This window comes from Calidris pugnax, unplaced genomic scaffold, assembly GCF_001431845.1.
Source record: "Calidris pugnax isolate Ruff unplaced genomic scaffold, ASM143184v1 scaffold593, whole genome shotgun sequence".
Taxonomy (NCBI): domain Eukaryota; kingdom Metazoa; phylum Chordata; class Aves; order Charadriiformes; family Scolopacidae; genus Calidris; species Calidris pugnax.
The window spans coordinates 977138-1004518 of record NW_015092181.1 but is presented as its reverse complement, the minus strand read 5'-3'; the positions used below and the strand labels follow the sequence as shown (position 1 = coordinate 1004518).

General features: G+C 36.1%; 1 protein-coding gene across 1 annotated transcript in view; it reads right to left on the bottom strand.

Moving 5' to 3' along the window:
- SOX6 (SRY-box 6) overlaps positions 1-27381 on the bottom strand; it is a 272975-nt gene that overhangs the window by 199269 nt on the left and 46325 nt on the right. The window contains exon 4 of the mRNA XM_014962253.1: positions 24414-24624. Coding sequence (XP_014817739.1) covers positions 24414-24624 — 211 coding nt within the window. The remainder of the gene's footprint in view (positions 1-24413; positions 24625-27381) is intronic.

Here is a 27381-nt window from a genome sequence, read left to right as displayed (position 1 = left end):
TTACAACTGCATGGCAAGTATCCAAACTAAATTTCAGGTAGCAGATGGCATGAATAGGATACATGTGAGAAACAGGCAATTTCAATTATCTCTGAATAGTTCATAAACAGAAAAATTTGGCAAACCACAATTTAAAAAAAAAATCAACTTGAAAAATAACATCATGTAATAGAGATAACCGAATTGAAAACACAACAATGCAAAGTTATTAAGCTCATCCTGACCATAATTTCATAATGAGTATTGAATGATTACATGTGACAGAAAAGAGCTGCCCCAAATACTCATGCCTGGAAAATGTAATAATTAATTACTCCAAGTAGAGCTTAGAATTTAATTTCAGTTATTATCATCACCCAAAAGTGGTGAAGCGATCTTGCCTACAAAGTCCCTTCTTAGCTTTTGTGAAATCTCCAGATGAAAAAAACCCAACAAGTAAATCTGGACCTGGTCATTTCTTCAAATAGTTATTGAGACAAACTTCAATAGGGTTTATTCAGCAGAAGTCAGACTTGCCCACCGATTTCATGCAAAAAAAACATATTGTTTTGAGTCACACAGTGAAATAAGGTGCAAAAAGAAACTGTATTTTAAGCCTTTTCTGACTCACACCAAATGAAAAGTCTGGCCTTCACAAAAGAGTTTGCTCTCCTTTTAACTTATCTTTCAGAAAAAATCAAATGTGTCAGGTAGATCTCTGAAATTTCAAAATTCGATAAATAGGAGGGAGGCTAATTTCCTAAACATTTCATTGAGATGTTTATAAATGCTGTGTAGAGTCAGCCAGGCAAATCACCTAGGAATCAATTCAACAGACATTGTGCTATTGCTTTCATACTTCTCTCCCTAATTTTCCTTTCCACATAAGAAATGTGTCAGCCATAAAGATCTATTAGCTCAAATCCCTGAAGTTAGTCAGATATCTAAATGCAATTTAAGTGCCTAATTGCCATTTATGTAATTGGGAGTTAGATAGCTTAACAATACTTTGGGTGTCTTTATTCCACTGAGATGTAAGCTTTTCTGTTAATGAAACTCTCAGCATTACACCTATAAAAAAAAAAGTAAAAAAGCTCCCAACCATTCCATTCTTAAGACAGATTGAAGATAAAACCAAATAAAAGGAAAAAAAATCTTGCCTGACTGAATATAAGCATAATAAAGTGTAATTTTCACTGAAATACATATGGATTTATATTTATCAGATTTGTTGTTAGCAGACAAGATAACACCTTCAAATATCAGAAAAGAGAGGAAGAGTTTATTGATCACTGTGATTCCAGAAACATTTATTAAGAATTGGTGACACTTATCTAGTTCAAATGATAAGTTTTTCTCTTTATTCATTCTAATAAAGAGAACTTGATCCCTGTTGATATGGAAGGTTTTTCAGAAGGCTTTATCACAGCACCTTCAGCCTAGCATAATAGAGGCACAGCAAAATCAACAGGTGCTTCTGAGCATCTCAATAACTGAGGTCTGTCTTTGAAAGAACGACTAGTCTGTCATTTCATAACTGTTATTTGAAACAGGAAAAGTGTTGTTTAATGACAGCTGGGTTTCAGTGTCTAGATGAATTGGAAAAATACATAGAACCCAGGTATTTTATTTACATTGAAAGCTTACGAAACTTATTTATGCATCGGTGTGCTCATAGCTAGATACCGATACATACACAATTGCAGAATGTAAAAAATGGCCACAAGTTTTAGGTACGCTGCTTGAATCAAATTACATCTCATTTTCAAAGTTGGTGGGCCCAGCAGTTTTGAAGTTGAAGTTCTAAGTGCTGAACATATCTGAAAAATCAGTCCCAGTATGTTTCAAGTTAGGCATCCAAAGTCAGTAACCACAACTGATCATTTGGGTCACTGGAAAGTATGTTCACAGTATACACAGAGTCAAGACACTACGAGCTAAATATCACTTCCATCAGAAAAAAAAAGGCTGTTATATAATACCTTTCAGACAAAGCAACACAGGAGCCTCCAGCTACAAATATGTTTTTAGAATTCAGAGTATCCCTGGGGGGAGTCAGCTACCTCTTTTGGGGACCTTAACCCTTTTTCATCATACCTCAGACAGTCCTTTTGCAGGTCCTTCTGCCACAAATCACAAAGCCTATGCTGTACCTCCTATCTTGGAAGTCTGAGAGGAAACAAAAGCTACTAAGGAGTTTTCAGAAATGTCAGTGGCCACCCCATACATCAGGAGCCCCAGTCAAGCAGGGATCTCTTGAGCCCATGAGTCCTGTCTTCAGTAAGTGCAGGTAACCATATAATAATCAGCTGCAAAGTCTGCAATGAGCCACCAAGCTCTAGGTAGCTACACACTTAAAAATGAACATGGTTCTGATTTCAGAGTGATTGTAACAGTGGGGGTTCAGCAGACTTGGGTTTAATGTATTTTTTTTCTTCCCTACTTGCCTGCCAACTGAGAGTCCTGCAAAAGGACAGCTACCACCCTCGTCCCTTCCATGCCTCAGAGCACAGGAGATTGCCTGGCTTTGTGAAAACAAGATCCTGTGTTACAAATATTCCTTACTCTCTCTGTAGTACAAAAAGAAAAAAAAAAAAAGTCAAAACTTTCTAAAATTTAGAAGGGCAGTAGAAAACTTAAACTTAATTCTCAATACAAATTAAATGGATCCTAGTGGCCCAACTACCAGTTTCAAACCAGTAAATCAGTATGCTCAATGTCAGCAGCAGATAAAGCAGAACCATATGCTCTGCTTCACTAATGGCATAAAGAACATTCTCTGATTGTCTTTTGGTTGAAGCCAAATGTTTGCTGGTTAAAACAAGATTTATTTTAGAAACATTAATTTTCAATAGCATGCAAACTGATTTATTTTCTACTAAAATCTATAAGATTACTTTTAGTTTAAAAAGACTTCCATAATGGTTTCTGCACAAGACCTATCAAATGATATTTCTTGGCCCATAAAAGTCATCTGTCCTTTCTCCTGGCGAAGAAACCTTCCCACAGTATTTTATAGTACAATATATGAGCTACTGTGTTTGAAGTTACAGCTTATTTTATCAAGCCGTAGATGTTCTCTACAGCTAATAAGTGGTGCACTCCCTTGGAACAAACAGATCAGTGTTTTCTTTGATTTTTTATTTTCTTTGTTTGAAAAGAATACTAGATGCTAAGGCAACAAAATATCAAATATTCAAGATATAACTGTTGAAACATACACATACATACCAAAAATCACACCAAATATGATACTAGAATAGAATTATGTGACAGCTGCTGAGCTTCCATTTTTCTCATGCATTTGCACCAAGCATCAAGTACTTAGATTTTCCAGAAAGTTCAGCTCTCTTTCAAGCACGCCAAAGATGTGAACAATTTTTTTAAGTGTTCCCACTATTTTCAGCACTGAGATTTTTAACAAATCAAAGTTGGGGGTTTTTTTATGTGACTAAGTAAGAGCTGTTTAACAGTAGGGCTATTTGAAAATCTGGTCCAGCAGGAGTATCTCAGAGTGACAGGAAGTCCAACTAGCATCTTTAATATAACAATTTGCTACATTTGGGGTATGACAGTGTATTATCTAAGCAAGAACAGCAAGATTGGTCCCATAAATTGTAAATTTTACTTTTTCAAATTTTGAGCCATGTAATTTTAAGAAACCAGATAATTTCAGTGTCTCGAAGATCAAAGCAAATAAATGGTTTCATGAAAGGGTCAGCTGAAAGTATACGGCGTGCAGCGGCTGACAAAAGACTAAATGCAATCACATATGAAAAAGCCACAACTTGAAAGAAATCATGCATTCTTGAAAAGATACTTAATACTAATAGATGACATACTTTTACTTGAGTTTAGATCATCTATCCTCATGACTCATTATGTATTTGAGTACATCAATTATATCATAAATAATTTATATCATTACAATGTTCTGTGGTTTAATGCATTTAAAACTGTTTTAGACAGATAAGGGTCTTACATGTCTCCCATACCTCAACAGACCAGGACACCAGGAGTGAAACAAAACCTTCCTATTAATAAGTATTAATACTTTTTCACAGAAACAAATTCATTTGAAAGATATCAAAGACGAGTGAAAAACTGAGTGAGTTCTAGGGTCTTCAATTTCCAGACGAGGTATCTGAAGCAGTAAGATTCACGTTTTTGCCTGAGCTCAAAGAGAGCCACCGCAATGACTCTGCTTCTCTCCAGATTCTGAGCCAACCCCTGTACGTAACACAAAACCTAACAAAAACAGAGCTTGTAGGAAACATTCTCTTAAGATACAGCATGATCACAAACGCTGAAAGGCTGGTTGACATTTTCAGAGCTGCAAAGGGAATTTGGATGCCGCCAATTCTCATTAACTTTAATGGGAACTGGGCATCCAAATCTCTTAGGCAGTTCTGCAAATCCCACCACAAATGACCATTTAGGTGGTACGCATTAAATGGTATTGCCTGTCAGGCACCTTTATCTTAAGAGAGCTATGTAAAATGAAGATCCATTGTTTTCTTCCTTGTAGAATAGTGTGTGAGCTAAATGAACTTTCTCACTTGTGGCTTAAGTAATTTTTCCTGCTGCTTGCAAGGTGCAATTCCACCGGTTTCTTTAAACTATCACTAGAAAAGACAGGACAAAGAAAACACATAGGAAAACAATCACTGCCAAGACATAAAAAGTAAATTCACTGTAAGTTGGCAGCATTTCTGAGGAGAGATTTCTGAAATACATCGGCTTTTTATTTCACTTTTAATAGAAATATTTGGCATTATTAGAGTGCTATATTTCACACCTATTCATCTTTTACTTTCTGTATGCCCGTCTTTCTGACTAACACCTTGGCTTTCAAACAAGTACTATGCTCAAAAATAAAAAAAAATAAAACCTGTATAAATGACAGAGTGTTCAACCATGAACACATTGTCTTTTATGAATATTATAATCACAGAATCAATAAGCCTACAAAGAAAAAACAGGACACAAAACGTGTTTTGTCATTTCTGACGAAGTTATAAAAACAACAGACATTCAATATGCCAAGTGTTCTTCAATCCTTCATAATCATAGCCTTATTGAAGTGAGGACAAAAAGGGTCTAATTGCATAGGAGCAATCTCAATGTAATAGGTTATACACCCAGGCACTGCTGCACAATACAACAAAAACAACGTTCCCTGTGTATAGCAGAATGTCATCTCTCATTTTCAGGCAATTACCTTCTTTCTTGTCAACAGTTTTAATAACCTCCATCATCTCTAAAAGACTTTTGCTTCAGTTAAATAATTTTCAGCTTTTTAATATGCAAATGTGCTTGTTCATATGCATGGGTGAAGTGGCGCTGCTACTTGAAATGTGTCAGTACATTGTGGAGCACCTGCACCTCGGGGAAGCTTGATTTAATTGACACCTAATACTATTCATTATTCCACTTAGTGAGCAACTCCTATTAGTCACCTGTAGGTTTTCCTATAAGCAGTGCTTTGGCCACCAATGAAAATATGAATATTTCTATAAATAGAATGGCCATATTTAGTAAAGGGGGTTCACAACTGGTGAGTCTGGAACATCATCTCATCGGGAATATTTCTTAGGACTCTCCCCCCCATTCCTCCCCAAAACTTTTCTTGACAATAAAGGAAGTCAAGAGTAACTCCTATTTAAAAAAAATTTCATCTGTGTTAAGTATTGACACCTTAATTCTATAACTGTATTAAATGATCATTGTGTGAAGTCTGCAACAGAGAACAGGGAAAAGGAATCAAGGTGGGTGGTTTTTATTAATGTAGCTACTGTTTCCCTAAAGTGAGAGCTGAGTTGGATGATTCTAATGTCTGCTTTACATGATCTGAATGTAATCACTGGCTGTGCAAAGAAATGCAGAATATGTGTTATTAATTGAATATTCTTGTAATAAATATTTACCATTATAGTTAGTTTAACCTTATCCAGCTAATAGCCAATTTTGCTCAATTGTGAAGGATGTGCAACAAAGATCTTTAAATTGCCACATGAAATAATTACATTGACTATGGGAATCTCTGTCTTTACTGATATGAATGTGATAAATATATGCTATAAATGGATACAGCCTAAGACTGTCATTGTTCTTTTATTGCTGTATTACAACTCAGGCACAGTGCACCGTATGTGCTGAGTTGATGATATCGGGGTTGTTTCTTTACCACATGGTCTGTAACCTCATTGTTCAGGCCACATTTCTTTTCCAGCATTAATGCATTTTGTTAGTCCCAGAAGGCTTAAACTACAGATGTTTAACATCCTGCTTATGGACAGATCATCTGGAATATGAACTGAGAAATCTATACGACTTATTAGTATATGTTATGAGTGTAACAGAGATTTAATAGTCTGTTCAAACTAGATTAGCGAAACCGTTTCTTACAAAAATGCAACTTCTTAAAATAGACACATGTAAAAATGAAAAATTAAGACATTCTTTTGACTAAAATATGATTTTTATCAGAAGAATTTGCCACTAATTAATGCTGTTTACATAATAGTGCATGTAACATTAATTACAGCTTTCAGAATGTTAACTGCAAACCTTTTTTATTTTTTTCTGCGAGCACAGATTTACCAGTATGGTGGAAATCAGAGCCCTTTTGAGGGTTTTTCTGCAGTGTGTTCAAAGTGATCATAAATCAAGTCTAGAATTCAAAGACAGTTAAGGACACAGGCAGTAAAAAAGACTGAGTAATGCTAACCCAGAACTCCAATCATTTTTAAAGTAAGTGGGGAGAACACTGGTCAACTAGGCGGTTGTTGGTATCCCCCAAAATGTAATCTCCAAGCTGAAGAATGGCAGCTGGCAGAACAGCTGGTGAATAGGATTAATGTCAGAAGAAAGAAATAAAACTCAACATATGTCCAAGCCTGCGGTGCTGGGACTGAGCATGATTGTACCCCGACGGATACCATGTGTACAGCTGGAAAGTGCCACTGTGCCATGCTTCTCTACCCCACAAGGTCATTTCTAAGAAGTATAGCTAATATCTGAACTGAACTTTTCCTTGAGAACTCTGACTGACTAAGAAACGAATAAACAAGCTTCGCAGTGCAAATATTTTGGACTATTTTAACCCACTCGGTGTTTTTTTATAATACAATCTCAACTAAAAAAGCAGATTAGTATTAAAACTGACAGATTGCACTAACGTAAATATAATTTTAAAGCTATTTAAACCTTTTAATCTCATCTCATTCAGATTTCCACATTCAAGATTCAAATTAGAACCAAAACCACGAGTTTGATAAAATAAATAATTTCATTTCATAGTACTTATATGCTTTACTGAAAATAAATTTTAATAAATAGCATACATAGCTAGAATATGACTAAGGAATTTAGACAATGGGAAAAAAATTGACACTAGCATTAATTCATATTTATATTTTGAAATGTTAACTCTTAAGGATATTTCAGCTTATGTTTTAGCATGCTCCTATTTTTTCACTGTTACAGGGCAGTAGTTGGAATTGGTTATGGTGAAGAATAGTAAACATATAAAAATTCCTAACTCATGAGTAAGGCCCAAGTATTTTTAGAAGTTTGAAAAGAACAAATTCTGTTCAGTCTCCATTTTTCTACTAGTAGCTTGAAACGGATCCTATCAGTTAGAGAGCAAAGTTCCTACATGATCAGATTCTACATCAGAAATGTGTGCAGTGAGAAATAACACAAAGGGTTAACGTCACTGCTTTTGCCCTGTGCCTAATGTCATTTTCAAATATGTCAACTTTGGGTGCCTTTTATATTGGATAGGGAATATTTAAAAATATACAGTCCCAAATCCAGCTTATTTTTTGAAAATACTAGCTTCAGCTATGTCCACTTGAACTTAGAAACATCTATTTGATGGAAATGCAAAAATTATTGAATTTACAAATCACACACACTCCCCAAAACAGCGTTGTCTCTCCTTTTCTTTTTTCTTTCTTTTTTCCTTTCCTTTTCTTCCCACTGTCTTTTTCTGTTTTGTTCTTTTAATTTTTTCTTTCTTTTTTCCTTTCCTTTTCTTTCTACTGTCTTTTTCTGTTCTTTTCTTTTAATTTTTTTTTTCCTGTTCTTTTTTCTTTTCCTTTCTGGCATCACATCAGGAAACATGCAGTGGAATAATATCCCACACACTCTTACCAGAGGAAAAGACACATGCATCTCAAAGGATGCAAGCACACAATGCTATCTTGGTGCCTTAAAATGGAATATCCAACCGATGCTCCATCTGTCAGCTGCAAACAGCAACAGGTAACCAGAGGTATAAAACCAGAACTAACCAGTGTTTTCCACTTAACGAAAATAACCAAAAAGGGCTACCCTAGTGCCTTGTTCAGCTTAGAAATACATTTTTCTGACTTGTAGAAAGATTCTGGTTCATATTTTGATTATGAAAATCCTCTACAATAAGAGATGTGGAAGAGCTACAACAAACCAGTACAGATGAAAAACTTGAGCCAGTTTGAAACCAGTGGGTGCCAATGGCCACATCTGTTACTGACTTGTAAACAATGTAATTACAAACATTTCCATTGAAACCTCTAAGCCTTTTTTATTTATCATATGCTTCTATAATGCTCACGTAATTTTAGATATCATGGTATCTTATAGACAAAACTAGAGGCCTTCTATTCTTTAAACAGATTTTATCTTAGTATAACCCCATTAGTGGCCCAATTTTATGTGAGCTTCAGTAGAAGGAACTGATATAGTTGGGACCTAAGAATTTTCTAATGTGTGTTCATCTTCTTAACAAAGATACTCCACAATTTGTGTTCCATCATTATTTAAAATGTCACTATAGACTGTTCTTCACATTTATTAGGAAATACCTATGCATTTTTACTGAGTTCTCCTACCCATTTTTCAAAACAAAGTCCATAAGGAAAGTGAAAAATAATTTTATATAGCAATAGTAAAAGTATAATGCTTTATTATATTCTCATGCCCTGATGACTGACTCCTTCAGTAGGAAAAATGCTAAGTTTTAATTTCTCAGCACACACATATCTGCATTTCTAAAAAAGGTAAATCTTCTACAGAATGATTTTGAGCTTTCCTTGAAGAAGGACACATGTTAAGGTCTAAATGTCTAATCAAGATAGAAATTCTAGATATTTTCCATCACATGAAATTATTCCATTCTATTTTAAGACAGTCTTGATTCTAAGTAATAATCTCCAGCAGCACTCATCTAATATCATTATGTACCACCAAAAATGTTTTTGTTTGCGCTCACATAAAAGGGAAAGGAAAGCATATTGCTTACTAATATCTACTGAATTGTTTAAGAGGATTTTTAAGATACAAGTTAAAAGAATTTCATAATTTCAATTTCTCCTTTTCATTTAATAGTAGACATTCATTAGGACCCACACACTGTAATAAATTATAATAATTTCAAACAAGAATTAAATTACTAGGTACCTAGTGAAAGAGCCATTTTTTCTTAGGTACCCTGTAATCTAACTGTCAGATTTAAAATCTATTCCCAATCAACTCTTCACAACATTCACATTTATTCATCTATGCTAAATTAATAAAAGGTGTGAATAATACTGACAAAATTGATCATTATTGTTCATGTAGATTTAGAAAATTATAAGGTAATCTAAAATATAAAAAGAATTGAGGGAAACTATTACAGTTCTTATAAATAAATTCATCCTTTGCTACGTCTTTTTTAAATCAGGAAAAATCTTCAACAAGAATTTATTTAGAGTGACTAGCAAAGCTATTTAATAAATTCACATTACAGAACAGAACTACTTTTTTCATTTCAAAACCATTAAAAGTTGATGATGACTCTAATGCAACATGAAAGTTCACCCAAAATCTTAAAAAGCAATGCTGAAATAGTAAAAATGCTACCCAATGTCAGATTGAATATGGATTTTTTGTAGGTTGAGTCTAGAATATGCTACGCACCTACCATGAGGTCCTGAGTGAGCTCAGGTAACATGGAGGTAAATGGGAACTGAGGTCACTCAGAATCTCTTGGAATCCAGATCTGAGGAGTACAGCAACTTGAAAAACAGGGCAAGCATCCTTCCCCTTCATCCATGTAAACAGATAGAAAAGGGGACAGCATTCTCCAAGGAATTAAAGGTATTACACAATCATCTTCCCTTGTATACAGACTTATCAGCATCCGGCAGTAACCACTGGATATTATTACAGCTCTACATAAAACCAAAGACAATGTGTATATTAGACCATCCCATCCTTTGCACATTTGCAGTAATTCCTACCATCTAACCTCACTGACCCTCTCCCCCTTAACGGGGATCCCTGCAGATAAAGTAAAGCATGTCAACATCTGTTCCCATTCACACCGATTTTAATTTACAAAAAGAGCTTTGCTATTTTCAGAACAGGCTCCAGAGCACAATGACAGATTTAAGGCTTTAATGGGGTTGCGTTTTGAGTGTGTCAGCGTTTCATACTCACCAGGACTTGATTCTAAGGGGTTGCACCAAAGGAAGCTGGGGAGGGGGGGAGGGTGGGTTGTGGAGCCACAGCAAGGGTGTTCGCCTTGCTACAGCACCATTTACCTATAAACCAGCAGATAAAGTTATAATATCCTTAGCAAACCTCTGTGTTTGCTACTGTGACGAGAAATCAGAGACCCAGGGCACTGGTGATACAATTCCTTCTCTTTCCATTCCACACCTTTCTGAAACCCAGCAAGTGCTACTGGGGGGACGGTTTCCAAACTGCTTTCTTACAATGTAGCTCTGTCCTTACTGAGTTCTGAACTCACTGATTTTTGTGAAAGCAAAGCCAGGTCAAAGCTCTGTGTGTTTCTTGGGTATTGTTTTGGGGCTTGTTTGGTTTTTAAACACAGTCTTAGGTCTCTCCTCTTCCACCATGTTACAAATTTCACAGTAACTAACCATCATTTTTCTAGAGCTCTTTTAACTGGAACTTATTTATAGATTACCCTTGTAAATCTAAAGAACTTACTCATCCTATCAGAAAGTTGCAGAGCACGCAGACTGTGAAGATGGCAGTTGTATAAAAACAATTCACAAAGTTTCAGGGAATTCATAGCGACTGAAAAGAAAAGTTTCCATACCCTTCAGAGGGTTTAGTTGGCTTTTTTTAAGATATACAATATGAAGAACAACTTGGAGAAACAATGCAGAAGTTGTGTTGTAATCACATAACAGTTAAGACACGAGCAGCTGAGCAGAAGGAAGATGGGCAGTGGAATGCCATACAGCAATCAGCACTGTTGACTAATCAGAATTTGAGACACTAGAAGGTAATAAGGGTATTATAAAGAATGGCTTATTGAAGGAGCAGCTGTTTATGTGTAGCTCACTGTTTAAATGAGTTCCACTAGATTACCATGGTATGTTTTGGTAAAAATGTTTTACTCAAAAAAAAAAAAAAAAAAAAAAATTGCATCAGGAAGAGCAAGCACCAGGGAGTAAATAACTGGATATCATGACCGCAAGTACACTAATAGAAGCATTTATCTAGGTACTAGGGACCTCTAAAAAACTACATAAATTCAGTGGCCCTGGAAGTTACAAAAGAATATTCATTACTTAGGCAAAGCCTAAATGTCATCTTTGTTAGCCTCCACCACTGAGTGTTGTTGCCATGGGCACAAGAGCTGAGGTGGTTATGAAGGGTAATAGACAAAGACAAAAAAAAACCAAGGGAAAGTATAACTAAAATCAACTACAGAGCCATTTTAAGACATTTATATTTGCACCGGCAGCCAATAAACACAATAAATAAATTCAACCTAATTTACAGAACAAGTCAATTTTAATATCCCTCCATATAAACATAATAATATAATAGTGCTATGATCTCAACTAGGAAAATCTAATTAAATAATTTTAAGAGACCAAAAATAGAAACAATATTCAAAATTGTAGCAGTGAAAGCCACAACTCACCGCAGTTCTCAGACAATAATTATGTTGTTCAAATCTACATGCCATAGGGTTGTTGAACAGTTTTTTGTTTGCTTGTTTGTTTTCAGAAAGCCACTCACAGTTTTGTTTTTAAAAATATCTTTGAGCTGTTGGAATCAGGAAGGAGACTGCCTAATAGCAAGTGGAAATTTATCATAATCCATTATTTAAAATACTCTACTTTGGACAGCGAGGGCTCGGTAATATTTAAAAGCAGTCAGCAAGCAGTGGAAACTCTGGTATCTTTTGTAACAGTTCACATGTCAAACTGGCAAAGTGCCCACGGTGTACGGCAGAAAAATCTATTTAATGTCTGCCCCACAAGGCGACATGAGGCTTGATTGGCAGAAAGCAGAGAGTGGCTTTTGATCATGTGTCCTAACAAGCAGTTCCAGCTCCTGTCTCTTCGGCTGAACGGCTCCACATTACCTATTCAAACAGAAGTGACAGGCCACTGCACCACTCCTTGGCTCTAGTCTCACGCAGTGGGAGCTATGCTGGAGACAGAGCCACTGATTAAATATATCACTTTTTCGAGACAAGCAGGTTGTCTGAATCAAAGTTGGACAGAATAGACTCAACATTATTAAAAGAGGATATAAAACTGGAGTTGAGTGATGTTAGGCCAGTTTGTACAGCCTCAGGGATTCACAGACTGACAAGGGGAATAAGGAACAGCAGAACTCATGAAGCAGGGTCAGAAATTAGCTGTGACACCTTGGCCATTTTCCCATCACTTCAGGGCCACTGTGTTTCAAATCCTGTAGTCTGGTTTTGGCCTTTTTTTAACGATTTCGTGTGCGTGGAGGGGAAGGGGGACACACACAAAAATCGTTAACTACCGAAAGTTGCAAATTGTGGTTTTACAACAAAAAGATAAAATATTAGCCACATTTTGCCACGTGACATACAGTGTTTTCTAATTAGGTTGGGGTTTTTTGCCTTGTATTATCATCAGCCAAATTAGTGTCATCAAATAATTTGTTGATACAGTGCTAGCTACTCTTCCTCTAAGGAATAACTGAAAGCTGGGGAAAATGACTGAGTAGAGATGCTTATTACATTGCCTTGTAAGTTCATAAACAAATTGGTTTGATTTTGGGGTTTATATGTCTGGCCACTGTCGTGTTATCTGATACACAGACAGACAGTCAACAGACACGATACGTTGTCTAGAAATTATATCACATAAACAACAGATATACTAAAACTTGGAGGAATCAATCTCCAACTATTTTTTTAATTACAAGGATAACTGCAGATATAACAAAACCTATTAATAAAGCTGCAAGAACTGCATTTAAACAGCTAAAAGCACAAACATTCCACAGAGGAAACTGGGAAACTGAAGTAAAGGAAAGCTTATTTTACTTAGTGGTGCATGCGCACGCCAGATCTACAAAATCACTTTTGACCTATTCAAAGTTCCATAATAAAATGTTAAAATTACGATACAAAAATCTAGACAGATTTTTTTCAGAACTACTCCTGCAGTAATTCCATTGAAATTAATAGAGTCACCTCAGGAATAAACTTGGTTCAATATTTATTTTTCACTATGGCAAGTTCTTCTGACATTTTAACAAACCTCTGCCCGATGTGTTAGTTTTTGTTTCACTGTAAATATTTAAAAGTCATCTGCTTGCTACATATTTAAGATACGATAAGGACTGCTAAGACCTATACTGAGAACCAGAGCTGTTTTAAACATTGAAAAGGCAGGTAAATTTGAAGATAGAATAGAAAGAGCCAAACCTCGTCCTCATGCGTATCCCTTAACACACACAGCAGAGCTACAAATGCAAACAGAATTCAGTCTTAAGGTGGTGGTAGACTAACAAGAAATCCAGTACACATCTCTCAATGTTTTTGGTGCCACTGCAGGCGCTCTAGACTGTAGCGTTCAGCGTTCCTCCAGATGGGTGAAAGAGCCTGCTTGCATCAACATTTTCAAAGAAATAAAAAACAGAAGAGTATTCAAGATGGGGTTTTTTAGGTTCAGTGAAGATCACGATTCACCATAGAAGGTGATGTCACATCAAGTTTTTAAGAGACGTGAGCAGGCAGCAGTGCATTATAGCTTCACGTTGAAATATGGCAAATGGTTATGTAAAGCATTAAGTAAAACAGCTAACAAAAGGGAAGATGAAAATAAGCAGGCATTCATATGTAGGGCACTGTGCCCAGGAACTCTGGGCACCTATGTAAGTAAAACTAAAAATATATTATGATTAATAAAAGAAAACAACTATTAGATACATTCCAAAATGCTAGGCTGTAGAACAAGACATTTTGGCACAGTTGTAGAGATTGGCAGCCCATGTTAAAGACTGACCCGAGAAGACTGCAGCAGAATGGGTGCTGCTAGTCAGGACAGAGCAATGCTAACAGGAGCTATCTGCAGATGTTTACACAGTACTTGCACTCTCGACTGCATTTAACAAGGGCTATTGCACTCTTTTTTCATGAGCATCACAATCTGAACTCTACAGAAACACCACCGTTTCTTTATGTTATTAAAGTAACACAGAACAGGGAGGATTTTGACACATTAATTACTATGAACTCTTGCTTCATTTTGGAGATCAACCAATCCAATTTACCAATGAGTAAATAAGGAAGAAGCAAATGGGAATTAGAAGGATTCATCACAATTCAAAATACACTTAGGATGCACAGAAGCATGTAGTTCAGAACACTGACTTATGTTTTGTTCCTGGTTTTCACTTTACACTCATCAACTATGCACTGGGAAGTGACAGCACACATGCAGGGCTAAAATTCAAATTATACAGATGAATAGGATTCAGACAGGGCTTGAGCATACATGGTAAAGGCTTGAGCATTCCTGATAAAGCCCTTCTTGGCTTTAACGGTGCCAGATCAGTCCTACAGTGCAGAACTAGAGGTCTTAAAATTAACCATATTTGAGACCACTCCTGGGGTGTGGTGTCCAGTTCTGGGCTACCAAGTACAAGAAAGACATGGGCATACTGGGGAGAGTCGAGCAAAGGGCCACAAGACAACCAACTGATTTCAGCATTTGTCATATGAAGTGTGGCTGAGAGAGCTGTGAGTGTGTATCCAGGAAAAGAGCAGGCTCCAGGGAATAATATATAAATATCTGATGGCTGGAGTAAGGAAGACAGACCTACACTCTTCTCAGTGGTACTCAGTGACAGGCCCAGAAGCAAAGGGCACAAAAGAAGCAATAGGGCAACAAAGCTGGTGAAGGGCCTGGAAGGCAAATCATATGAAGAGCGGCTGAGGGAGTTGGGACTGTTTAGTTTGAGGAAGAGGAGGCTGAGGGGAGACCTCATCACTCTCTACAACTACTTGAAAGGACACTGTAGAGAGGTTGGTGCTGGTCTCTTCTCACAGGTAATTAGTGACAGAACGAGAGGGAACGGCTTCAAGCTCCAACAGGGGAGGTTTAGACTGAACATTAGGAAGGAATTTTTCACCGAAAGAGTGGTCGGGCATTGGAACAGGCTGCCCAGGGAGGGGGTGGAGTCACCATCCCTGGATGTGTTTAAGGGACGTTTAGATGGGGTACTGAGGGATATGGTGTAGGGGAGGACTATGTAGAGTAGGGGAGATGGTTGGACTCGATGATGCCAAGGGTCTCTTCCAACCTGAATGATTCTATGAAATGGAAACTCAGGAAATCCCCTTGAAACATAAGAAAAAACATATTGTAAGGGTGTCCAAACACTGAACAAGTTGTGGAGTTTCCATCCTTGGACATACTCAAAAACTAACGGGACATGGCACTGAGCAACCTGTTTGAGGCAATCCTGGTCTAAGCAGGGCGGTGGGACGGGACACCGTCTCAGTCACTGTGGGATTCTCCCATTCTATGAAACAGCCAGCAAACTGAGTGCAGGAGAACACAGATACTTTGTCACTGACAGAAACATGTTAAGCCTCTCTCATGTATTGGCTGATGTACTTGAAAGAAGAAAGCTGCTTTTAATGATGACATCCTAAATTTTATGATGCTGATCTGAGCAGTTCTTTGTAAAAAGAACAAATTCAAAATCTAGTTTCCTCCCTCGTATTATAAAACACTCTAGAAGATTTCCAAATTATTTAAGCTCAAATTCTTCCCATTACAAATTTCAGGAAAAATAAAAATATATAAAAAATACTTTAAAAAATTAGTATTTGAAATGGAAAAAATTACTACTCTTTTTCTTTTTTTTTTCTCTTAATTCTGACTTGTATTTAATAACATGCAAAATTAAAACCGTTGAATAGATTTAGTGTCCTTAACATAATATTTGTTTGGGGCTAATTAGCAGGGCTGAAGACTAATCTTATAATTGTTTTTTTTCCATTGGAGGTAGGTTTCCCTCCCGGAGGAAGTGGCATCTTGGAGTTTCAGACTAAAGCACGGAGGTGAGAGTAGCTGCTCTCTCTGTCAGGTGAACAAGGCAGCCCGAGCACGTAGCTGCCTCGTGCAGCCAGGCAGCAAACACCTCTGCCTCTCTCGTGGCAACCAAATAAAGTTGTCAAAATTATTCTTAAGTAATGATAAGGTATCTAAACCAAATACTGTACAGAGAAATAAGGAATATATCAGCGTTTAAAATGTATATGCTGCTGAGCATTTTTACTGTCATTTCTTTAAGAAAAGCAGATCTAATTAGCTGCATCTCTAAAGTGCGTACCAAGCATTTTTATTATGTATTATAACATTTTGCTTAGAGTTGACATTTTTATTCTGACAAGCACTGTCTGGAGAGCTCTCAATAAATAATACATTTACAATTTTCAGTAAATAAGCACTGGACACAAATCGTTATCCTTACTTACAGCTGCCCCTCTCTAATAGTGCTTTTACAACTAAGGTGACTATTCAGTCTAATGCAATACTCTCAGTGCTGGAAAGATATTTTCATTCATTACCCCGGTCACAAGCACTTAAAGCACTTTCAGGCCCTGTTGCAAAACAGCAGGAATGGCAAAGCAAATTAGACCAACTAAAACTAAAGTTCATCACCAAAGAAATCTGAGGTCATTCACCCTACGGAACTTGGAAAATACAATGGCACACAAGATCAGCCTCATTTGAGCCCTATCTTTCCCTCATATTTTTATATTTACATGAGCAATTTTAGGAAAGGAAGTATTGCAATTTAGCCCCTACTATTAACCTGATGACTACAAAATGTATTTCAGTTCCCATTTTAAAGCATGATCTGATGGTAACATTGTTTGTGTCACAGTACATCAGAAACCAATGAAGTATGAATTTATTTTTCTGCTGCCAAGATCACGCAACTGAGGCAACTCTCTGTATTTTTACATCTATTTGCTCACTTACATGCTTTGCCACAGAGCCCAGTGTCAGTTGTACCCATTCATACTGAACTCGTGTTTCTTACCACCCTAAGGAAAAAGCTGGCTTTTTTGGTATGCTTTTTTAATAATGTTTTTATAATAATAATAACATACAAATAGTGTAAACATAGGTCTCAGAAGTGAGACCTGAATTTCAGACTCTTCCCACATCAAGATTCAAGCTATGATCAACTTTATTTATTAGCAAAAGCAATACTTTTGTAAAGGTGCACAAGGAAACAGCCTGCATTGGGAAGTAGAAACTCCATAAAATGCCATAGATCCAACATCTAGGTAACTGTCTGATAGTAACCAAGGTATATTGTTGCCTGACAGGTCCTCATGCAGCTATTTCATTCAACTTCCACCAGATCCCACTACGAAAAGTGTTACCATCATACACACCACATTTTGTTGATAATCCTGAACTCAATCTAAGAACTGAAGGGACATGAAAACCTTTTAGTAAAATAGACGGTCTCTATAATCCATTGATTTATTCATATAGATCTTATTCTTCATGATACCTATGTAAAAGCCTGGACTCTTCCCCTTTTCTGTACCACGAACGAATTTCAGAACAAAAAAAAAACTGAAGGGAAACTTTCAAATGTAGCATGAGACACGCTAAAAAATGCTGAAGAATTATACTTTAATCCACACAGAACCTGCAAGTAACGGCTAGATGCTAAAATGCTACAACACTGGGCAAGACTGTAGTGTAGGCAGATAATAAATGCAAAGATAAGGTGGAAAGATGACAACATGTGCCAGTTTCTTTAAAAAAAGTTGTGAGATAGCATTTAATCACAAAACAGTACTCTAAGACTTCAAAGACATAAGACAGGAAATAATCAAAATTGTATAAATTCTCATATATCTAGGAGGATAAATAAAAATATGAGACAAAATATTAATCACCAGATACAGTTTGGTTTCACAGGCTGGGTCTACCTTTGAAAAATAAATAAAAATGATCTAAACATATGTTGCATTCTAAATGTTGTTTAAAACAAGTTCATTAAAGTAATTTCTGCTTCCAGCAGGAATGAATTTTTGATAGAAAAAAAAAAAAAGTTGCATCTTCTTTAAGTTACCAGGAAAAAAACCCTAGAAACCGCTTTCTTTGTAGTAATGTTCCTAAAAAGTCCTAAATTGTTTTAACACATTAAGACATAGGAATTCACTGTACACTTCAAAAATAGAATTATTAGAAATTTAAATTTTATGCTATGAAATGTCTCTAAATAGAAGAATTTTTTTTTTCAAACAGCAACATAAATTGCAAGAAAAAGGAGTGACCAATTTTACCGAGATCACTGGGTTAAAAAAAAAAAAAAGAGAGAGACAGTGAGTTGCATTCAATTATATGGTAAAGAGGTAAATAATTCAAGAAAACAGCAGTTTAGGAAAATGTGCTTCATATCTGACCTCTACAGTCATCCATTTATTGTGTGACGTTTGAGACTTTTTTTGGTTTTGCTTTAGAAGCATGTTTGGAGCTTAGCAGAAAAACTCCTCAGCATGGCTGCTACCATATACAGCTTCTAACAAAAAGCAAGTAAAAGATATGTATTAAATTAACTATATACATAATTGATTCTGAATTTGCTTACTAAAAATTCTTTTTAAGAAGAAAAGGGAAACACGATGAGGGTGATACCTAGCAGATGTGGCAAGGTTTTTGAAAAATTATTAAAGGATTTTGAGGAAGGTAGGTTTTTTCGCATTCAAAGTGTTGGTCTCTAGCTGAGAGGAACCTCGGTTACCATTTACAAATTCCATAAGTATCACAAAAAATAGCACAGCAGTATTAATTCATTTTTAACAATTAGTTTGCATAATCCTAATACCAAATCCCAGTAACATTAATAAATCCTTAAACAGAAGAAAATATCTGTTACCATCAAGAAAACTGAAGATTAAAGAACAGGGGTCTATAAATGCCAGGGGTTTTAGGACAACCAGTGATCATGCCTTCATCTGTGGGAAGAGTGCATATAGAGCCCACCACAAGACATATAACTTGAATTAAATCTCAGTAAAAATTCTGAAAAACATTCAAAAATATTCCTTCACCACAGATGGTACGTAGTTCCCTTCTAGACCTGATCCACAAGAAAAGCTCCTGACATATAATGTCCTCAAAGGTCCTCAAACTATACCAGAAAACAAGTGTATATGGCTGAACTGTGTTCTCAGCTGTGGCCAGCTTAAAACAAAGAATACAAAACTGAAATTCACCGGTTTTTTAATATGATATAGTACACACAGATTCCATTAAAAAATAATTTTAAAAAGGAAACAAAAAACAAAACAAAACCAAAAAACCTGAATAAAATTAAAATCAAAATGGTTTACCAGTGTCTAGTTATAAAACACAATATGTGAAAGCTCAAGTTTCTTTATTTCCCAGTGAAGTCAACAGGAAATATGTACATAGTTGTGTGTGCAATACTTGCATATACTGTCCTTACAGGCATGATAGAAAATTTTATAGAGAAAGTGTTAATCTATTTTAAGTCAATATAAAAGAAAGCCTTCAATTATTATTAACTAATGAAGCCGGATGAAATAAAAATAACTAAACACAAAATCAGAAAAACCACCAGAAATGTAGTAAGATTTTCCCTATTGCATATAAAATGAATAATACATGTGGATCTTTAATTTTTAATTTAGATATCTTTAGACGTATCATATATCACTATGAGTTACATATATCCACCCATAGGGAGAGAGTACAAACAGGTGCACATGACAGAGAATAGATGGAAATTTATGAATATACTACTCTTTATATAGATGTTCATTATTCCAACATGCATACGTAAAAATCTTTGATCTCTGAATGTTCAACTGTGGTCTTCAAGGAGGAAACAAGAATGGGAAGCAGTTTATAAAAAGCTTCTGCTAGAATTCTGAACTGAGCTTGGTTGAAAAATGATACTGTATACATTGCTCAGAATCAAGGTCAAAAGTGAATTAGGAATCCAGGCCCCGAGTAATGAGGGCTTAGCACTTAGCAGAAATGACATGCCCAGTTTCGAGCTCAGAAGTGCCAGCTGACCTGCCAACCTAGCATTCCAGATCTGAAAGGGGGAAATCTGCTCTCCTAGCTACAGACAAGATGTGTACTACTAATTATTGCTCACAGAGGCTTATGATGGAGTACAGTAGCATAGTTGTCCGGAAGCCAATTCTCAGCCTAGAATTCAGGGAGCCCAGGAGATGTAAATCTGTCTCACAAAAGTAATATCAGCAATATTCTGAAAGAAATTCTTTTACTGAAGGGGAACAGAAAGGGATAGAGCAGTCTGACCATACTATCAAACATAAACCCCTCATTTGAGCTGTAAAAAGATTTAATACTTGATTGTACTAGAGGATACTTCCGAAGAAAAAAAGCCAGTAAAAGAATCCTCCTTTTCATACAAAAACTGAAAAGATTAATATATTGAAGTTATCCAAGAGGCCCTAGAGTCTAGTGTTGTTGATTAAATTAGACACCTGTTCATTTCTGACCTCTTCTGTCTTATGGGAACACATGTCAGCAAAGTCTTTACATACTCAAATTAACTCTAAATATTTGTAGCATTCTTTTCTTTTTTTTTCCACAGTTACAATTTTCTCATCAATTTTCTAATTTCCAAATCATTACAAGTTATGACACAGGAATGCCTTAATGTACAAAGAATGCAAATACTGGACCACGAATTCAAAAAATGTTGTTTATCCGTAATGTTGGTAATCTTTGTTCAAACTACAAATAATGCTAAAAACATACCTAAAGTATACTAAGTGCTATATGAGGCGCTCATATTCCCAGTATTCTACACAAGACATGACACTGGCTGAAGCACTATTATTAAAGAGAGATTAAAACAGCTGTACATTATGCTGAAGCACTCACTCTTTCCTTTACAAACAGACGGTCCTGGATTACAAGCAGCACTTGACCATTTAAATCACTACAACAACCAGATTTAACCAGCTGGGCCATATTCTCTTAGGCAATGCCTGTTGACCTCCTCAGTCACAGCTGCTCAGATGAAAATTCTCATTAGACAACTTATTTTCAGAAGCCAAAGGACCCTGATTAAATATATCTGTTTAGACACGATAAAGTCTTACGGTATATATTTCTTTTCCAATGTTATGAGGTACAACAGAGACAACAAGCAGTATATACAACCATAACAGACACCTAATATCAGAAGGTACACCAAAAAATGTTTCAGTATTTGACATCAGCAACTCATGCTACTCAAATTCAGATCCTACAGATGGGCCAGAAAGCTACTGTGATAACATTAAAGGAGACTTGTTGCTGTACTCGCATTGGGGTTAGAGCAGATGACAGGAATTCTTGAGTTCTTTATTCCATTTCTAACTCTACAATTACCTTGACATATGACCGTATGTTAGCCCAATTCCTACAGCTACATCGATGGTATATCCTCCCTATAAAAGATGCTAACATTTATTATTCATTTATTCGAGGGAGTGATGCAAGGCTTCAAGCCCCACAGATATTACACAGTAGTATGCAGTAGAAATACAAGTCTTTTCCCCGTTATATTCATTAAAGCAATTATATTATGCTATTTGCTCAAAAAAAATCAGCAGGTGTTTTTCAATTTGGGTAAGCAATTTTGTGAGAGATCAGGAGTTACTACACAAAGGGCTCCTCAACAGCATTGGCTGCATACCATTTTAGGAAAAGAACTCCATAGAAAACTATTTTAAGGGATAGATGATAAATATCATCATGTATGGTACATGTACGATTATGCTATTAATTAAGTCCTTTAAAAGAGACTATAAGATGGCAAAATGTTTTCATAACATCACACCTCATTTCTCCAACTGCCTCTGCACCGAGTCAGTTGCAGCACCCACAGTCACAACAAAGGTCAGTCTTAAAATAGTAGTTATTTTTAAAATGTTATTATATTCCAAACAAACAGGTATGGAGACTTTATTTCTTTTTAATTCAGAGAAACCTCTGAACACTGAAATACCTATTCAAACCTGTCATAAGAATTTTGGTATTCCTAGTCTACACAGAAGTTTAAAACCATTGAACTTCCTCACTGTAACATCCTGAAGAATTTCAAGTCTCTTAATGATTTTTCCATGTTAGTTTATATGGTACCAGTCAGATGTTCATTAATTATTTTCTGTAAAAGGGAAGTGACCTTTTTTTCTACAGAAAATGCCGGATGAATTGAAAAGAACTTAACATGAAGATACAGTCAATTACCTTTGAACTTACAGGCAGACTTTAGAACAGTCTTCCTGTATAATGTGATCCATAAAATGCAAGATTATTTTATAGATCAGAAATGACCTTTATTACACAGCTGGTGAGAACATACAGCATGGAAGGCTCAGCCTTAGTGAGAGGGATCTCTCTGCTGTGCACATACTTCTCTTAAATCAACTAGTGTATACTAATACAGAGGAAGTGCAGAAAATTCTAGAGAATTCATACAAAAATGAGCTTCGAAAAGCTTCAATCCTTACAGTAAGATACTATGTTTAATTTTTTTGATGCACATTTTTATTAGCACACTAATCAGGCTACTCCTGGAAAAGTCTTAGCTGTGGTATCACTATAATCAACAGCAACTTGTGTACTGCGGCAGCAAAGCATGAGCCAAGACCTTTGATTAGCATGGAGTGTCGAACGACTGCTACTGACTGTAAAAAAAAACCTTTGCCAAAGTAACATTTCAAATATTTTTTTTGTAGTCTAACTACCAAATCTAAGAAAGCAATTTTTAAAAGAGTGATCTTTACAGCTGAAAACAGACAGATGGTAGTAAAGAATCTGGGACATTCTCTCTTCAGAGATGTTTCACCAGCTTCAGAAAGGACACCTATAGAACACATTTATCTATGTGCTGGCATTTAACAATTATGCCAAGAAATCTGAACGCCTATTTCCTCTCTACATGATTTTATCCCATATTTAAACATATTAATGTATCAGCATCAATTTTAATTCAAGTCTACATTCCTACATGAGCCAGGGGATACTAAAATGCACTGTTTGAAGTGCACTGTGACTACCCCATGAAATTCAGGAGGTGAAATCATTCTGAACTCACTCATTTCAAAGAAAAAAGGGAACACAAAGTTCTACTGCCTTGTGGTTGCAAATACTCTTCCTGGGTTGTTTTTAATGCCACAAAACAACATTGAATTACACAAATAACTAACAGAATTCACACAGATGCCTCAACACCTTTTTATCTATTTCAGAGCCTCCTGCTCCCACATTTTCCCTGGTTCAAACTCATGTATGAGCTCACAGACTAGAAGGTATTGTTGAAGACACAACCAAGACTTCATTCTACTTGACACAGGGAGAGATTTTCATAGTGGACCCCGATCACGCGCACACATATCCTAATAAACTCATTCTCCAATTCTATTTAGTTCCTACAAAGGCCAAAATCTTACCAAAGTTGATGAAAATATCTGAATAAGGACCAAATACATAAACTGCCTTACAAATACAAGATTTGCCCTCATTTTTATCTCTCTTTTAACACTTGTGACAATATCTGAGCAGACTGTAAAAAAATGTATTTCTTCAGCCGCAATTCTAGATATATAGGTCAGAACTAGGTACTCTTTACACTTAAAACTGTTTCGCATTCTCCTAGCTACAGATGCTGGGCTGACTAAGGTGCTGAAAGATGCGAATTTCTAAGGCAAAACAAGCCAGTTCATGTTTTATTCATTCCTATTGTTTAAAATAAACATTTATCTTTTAAAAGAAAAAGAACAAATACCACTGAACAATATCCCTCATGACTCTACACTCAGTTAAGAATTCATCATAACCTTTCAAACAGGAGTTGAGCTTTCACCTAAACAGACATTCTTGCTTTGACTCATAGACAACCAACACAATTTAGAAAGTTTTAAAAAACTGGCATATTTGTCTAAAATCCCTAATGGATCTCAAACTACCATTGCCATGGTAACCTGTGAATAACTTTATCCTAGTCTTTGCCAATTATGCAATTTTCTGGCTCTTGATACCCAACACATTCTCTATGCCATAAAAATTGTAGGGTTTAGGGGTGGGGTAACTGTATCTCTCTTGTTTAACACATACCCTCTTGCTCAGTCCTGGTCATTTCTTCTAGTTTTTTCTGCTTCAGTGTGTCCACCACATCTGCAAGGCTTCCTTTGCGGCGTTCTGGTGTTCCAAAATTAACACTGGTCATTAGCTCATTGCGGTCACGACCTCCTTCGTCGGGCTTGTTTGGTGAGGTAGAGGTATTTCGGAAGGAATATAGGGAACATAACTTATTACTCTCTGACTCCTGCAAAAAAACAATACAGTGTGAAAACATAGGCTATTCTCTTGCCTCAGAAGGATCTCAAACAGCTAAAAGTTGAAAGCATTATATATTAGTCTGTAATAGTAACAAGCCTACATGCAACCTGTAGTATCTAAAATGTGCATTATGATTTGAATTTCTCAGTTTCAGTGCTTAATAGGGGCTCTTTTTTCTTTAAGTCCACTCCTCTCCACGGTTTTAACAATCATACTTCATGCCTGAGAGAGTCTTCGTCAAGGATTTTCCTTGTCAGAAATAAGCCATTTCAAAAATTTTCAATGAAAGTGTTAAACTTTTACAGTTTTCTTTAGTTCCTTAAGTAAGGACAATACATGTAGCACTGAGGGAAAATATACAGGCAAGGAAAAATTATATATAGATAGACCCTCAGCTAATGGAAAACAACATAACCTTAAAATCAGAAAAAGAGCTAGGCCAATAATGACTGAGGAGCAAGGAATCTACTTCTCGGTTAAACAAAGCTTATGTATAACCCATGCTCATTACTACTCTTTAAATTAAACCCTTTTCTTAAAGAATGGAGGTCATAACACTTCTAATATACAAAAGGCAATGTTACTTTCCAGGCTATTATAGACAAGAACGAGCAAGGAAATGAGTTTATGGCAGAGTGAGTCGTGTGCTGAAACATAGGTATTTAGACTACATGTACCAGAGAAGGTGTTATATAGTCAATAACATAAAAAGAGAAATAAAAAGGGTTTATCTCCCTTGTCCATAGATAATATATAGTATTTGAGCAATAAGATTAAAAAATATATATAAATATAAAAGGGCATCAGACTAGCAACAAGTAATGTCAATTCTCCTCAGTTTTGGGATATCACCCAACATTCAGGTTCTTCATGAACTTCTGTAGCTCAGACTCCTCATTCTCCTGATCATAGATGCAACATTCATTGCATCTCTGCTTTCACTCTTTCAGCTAAAAAGAGCACAAATTCTTCAATTTGCCCTCAAAAACTCAACCATGGGAATTTCTCACACATTTCTTTTTCCAAAATTAGTATTATTATTATTCTATTTTAATTTTTAATAGTACCGGGCTAGGAGTGCTAAAAATTGTGGGCAAAAAATAGTGAGATTTTTTGTCTATGGTATGCCTAGAAATGTCAGTGCATAAATTCAATGTCATAAACCAGATTTCCTTTAAAATTAAAGAGTAATAATAGTAATGGCAATATATTTAAAAATTAAGAGATTAATCATTAGTTCTATCAAAAATAATTCTCCCAATGCATAGTGTTCCCCATGAACAATAATATTCCTACTACTCTGTAAGCTGAAAATACCCATCAACAGACTATTGAAGAAATGTGTTTTGGGAAATGTCCCAGGTGAAACAAGGTCTGAAGAAAAATGGACTAGAAAACATTAACCATCAGCAACAACATCACACATAAATCTTTGCGTCAGCCTTGAATGGATTAAGTTGCTGTGCAATGCAACAGAAAAAGCAACACTAACAATGAGCAAGTGTGGTAACTATGGGCTGTGGACTGCATAGAAGGTGGTGGTGACAAATCATTATTGAGCACAGCAGTCTATGATCAGCAATATACTATTATTGCCAATGAAGGAGGCAGCATTTGCTAGTGATGTTGAAAATGTACTTATTCACTAAGACAGGAAACTGGAAGAAGCAGCTATCACATCCCAGCAGTAGCAGCACCTCTGTCAGCACAGTAGGAGTGACAGGCTTTTTAAGCACAGACAGAGAGAGAGGTAACATGGAGCAAAAAATTTACATTAATCTTTTCATCTATCTACCAAACATGAAAGAATTTTTAATTCAATCCATTAAAGAATCAAACATCACAAAGGACAACAACCAGGTACAGAACTGAATTTTAGTTGTCTTTAGAAAAGGAAGGCTTTCTTATCTTCAATTGTTTCTTAAAACTACGTTGCGTTTTTCTTAAAACTTGGTTTAAGTTACAATGGAGATGAAAAAAGCATCCTCTAATATTTTCAGATTTAAAACTTGACTTTCTATAATATGTTTCCTCAATGAAGAATTAATACTATATAACATGGCAGTTTCACCTTTGAAGACTACAGTATGAACTTAGTAATTTTAAAGCCATGTCCTCTTACAGTACATGAAGCATATCCATCAGCCTTATGCAGGGTTTTTCTTGCTCTCAGAAAGGAACACTAAATCTATGTTTAGGCTGGAAACAAGAAGATAAGGCTAATCTGTGGAGCAAGTAGAAATGATTGAATGTTCTTCCTCCTGGTAACCTATCCTCTCCCTCGTCTGGATGCATGCAAGGTCCAGCACAATGTTCCTTCGCTGCTAATGAAAGACTCTCCAAGTCCTGCCTCCATTAGGCAGCACATCCACATCTCTTTTTCTTGCCCAAAAGACTGCAGTGTCCATAACAAACATGAGACTTACAGTACATGAAGCATATCCATCAGCCTTATGCAGGGTTTTTCTTGCTCTCAGAAAGGAACACTAAATCTATGTTTAGGCTGGAAACAAGAAGATAAGGCTAATCTGTGGAGCAAGTAGAAATGATTGAATGTTCTTCCTCCTGGTAACCTATCCTCTCCCTCGTCTGGATGCATGCAAGGTCCAGCACAACGTTCCTTCGCTGCTAATGAAAGACTCTCCAAGTCCTGCCTCCATTAGGCAGCACATCCACATCTCTTTTTCTTGCCCAAAAGACTGCAGTGTCCATAACAAATATGAGACAAGTTTAAACTCCATGC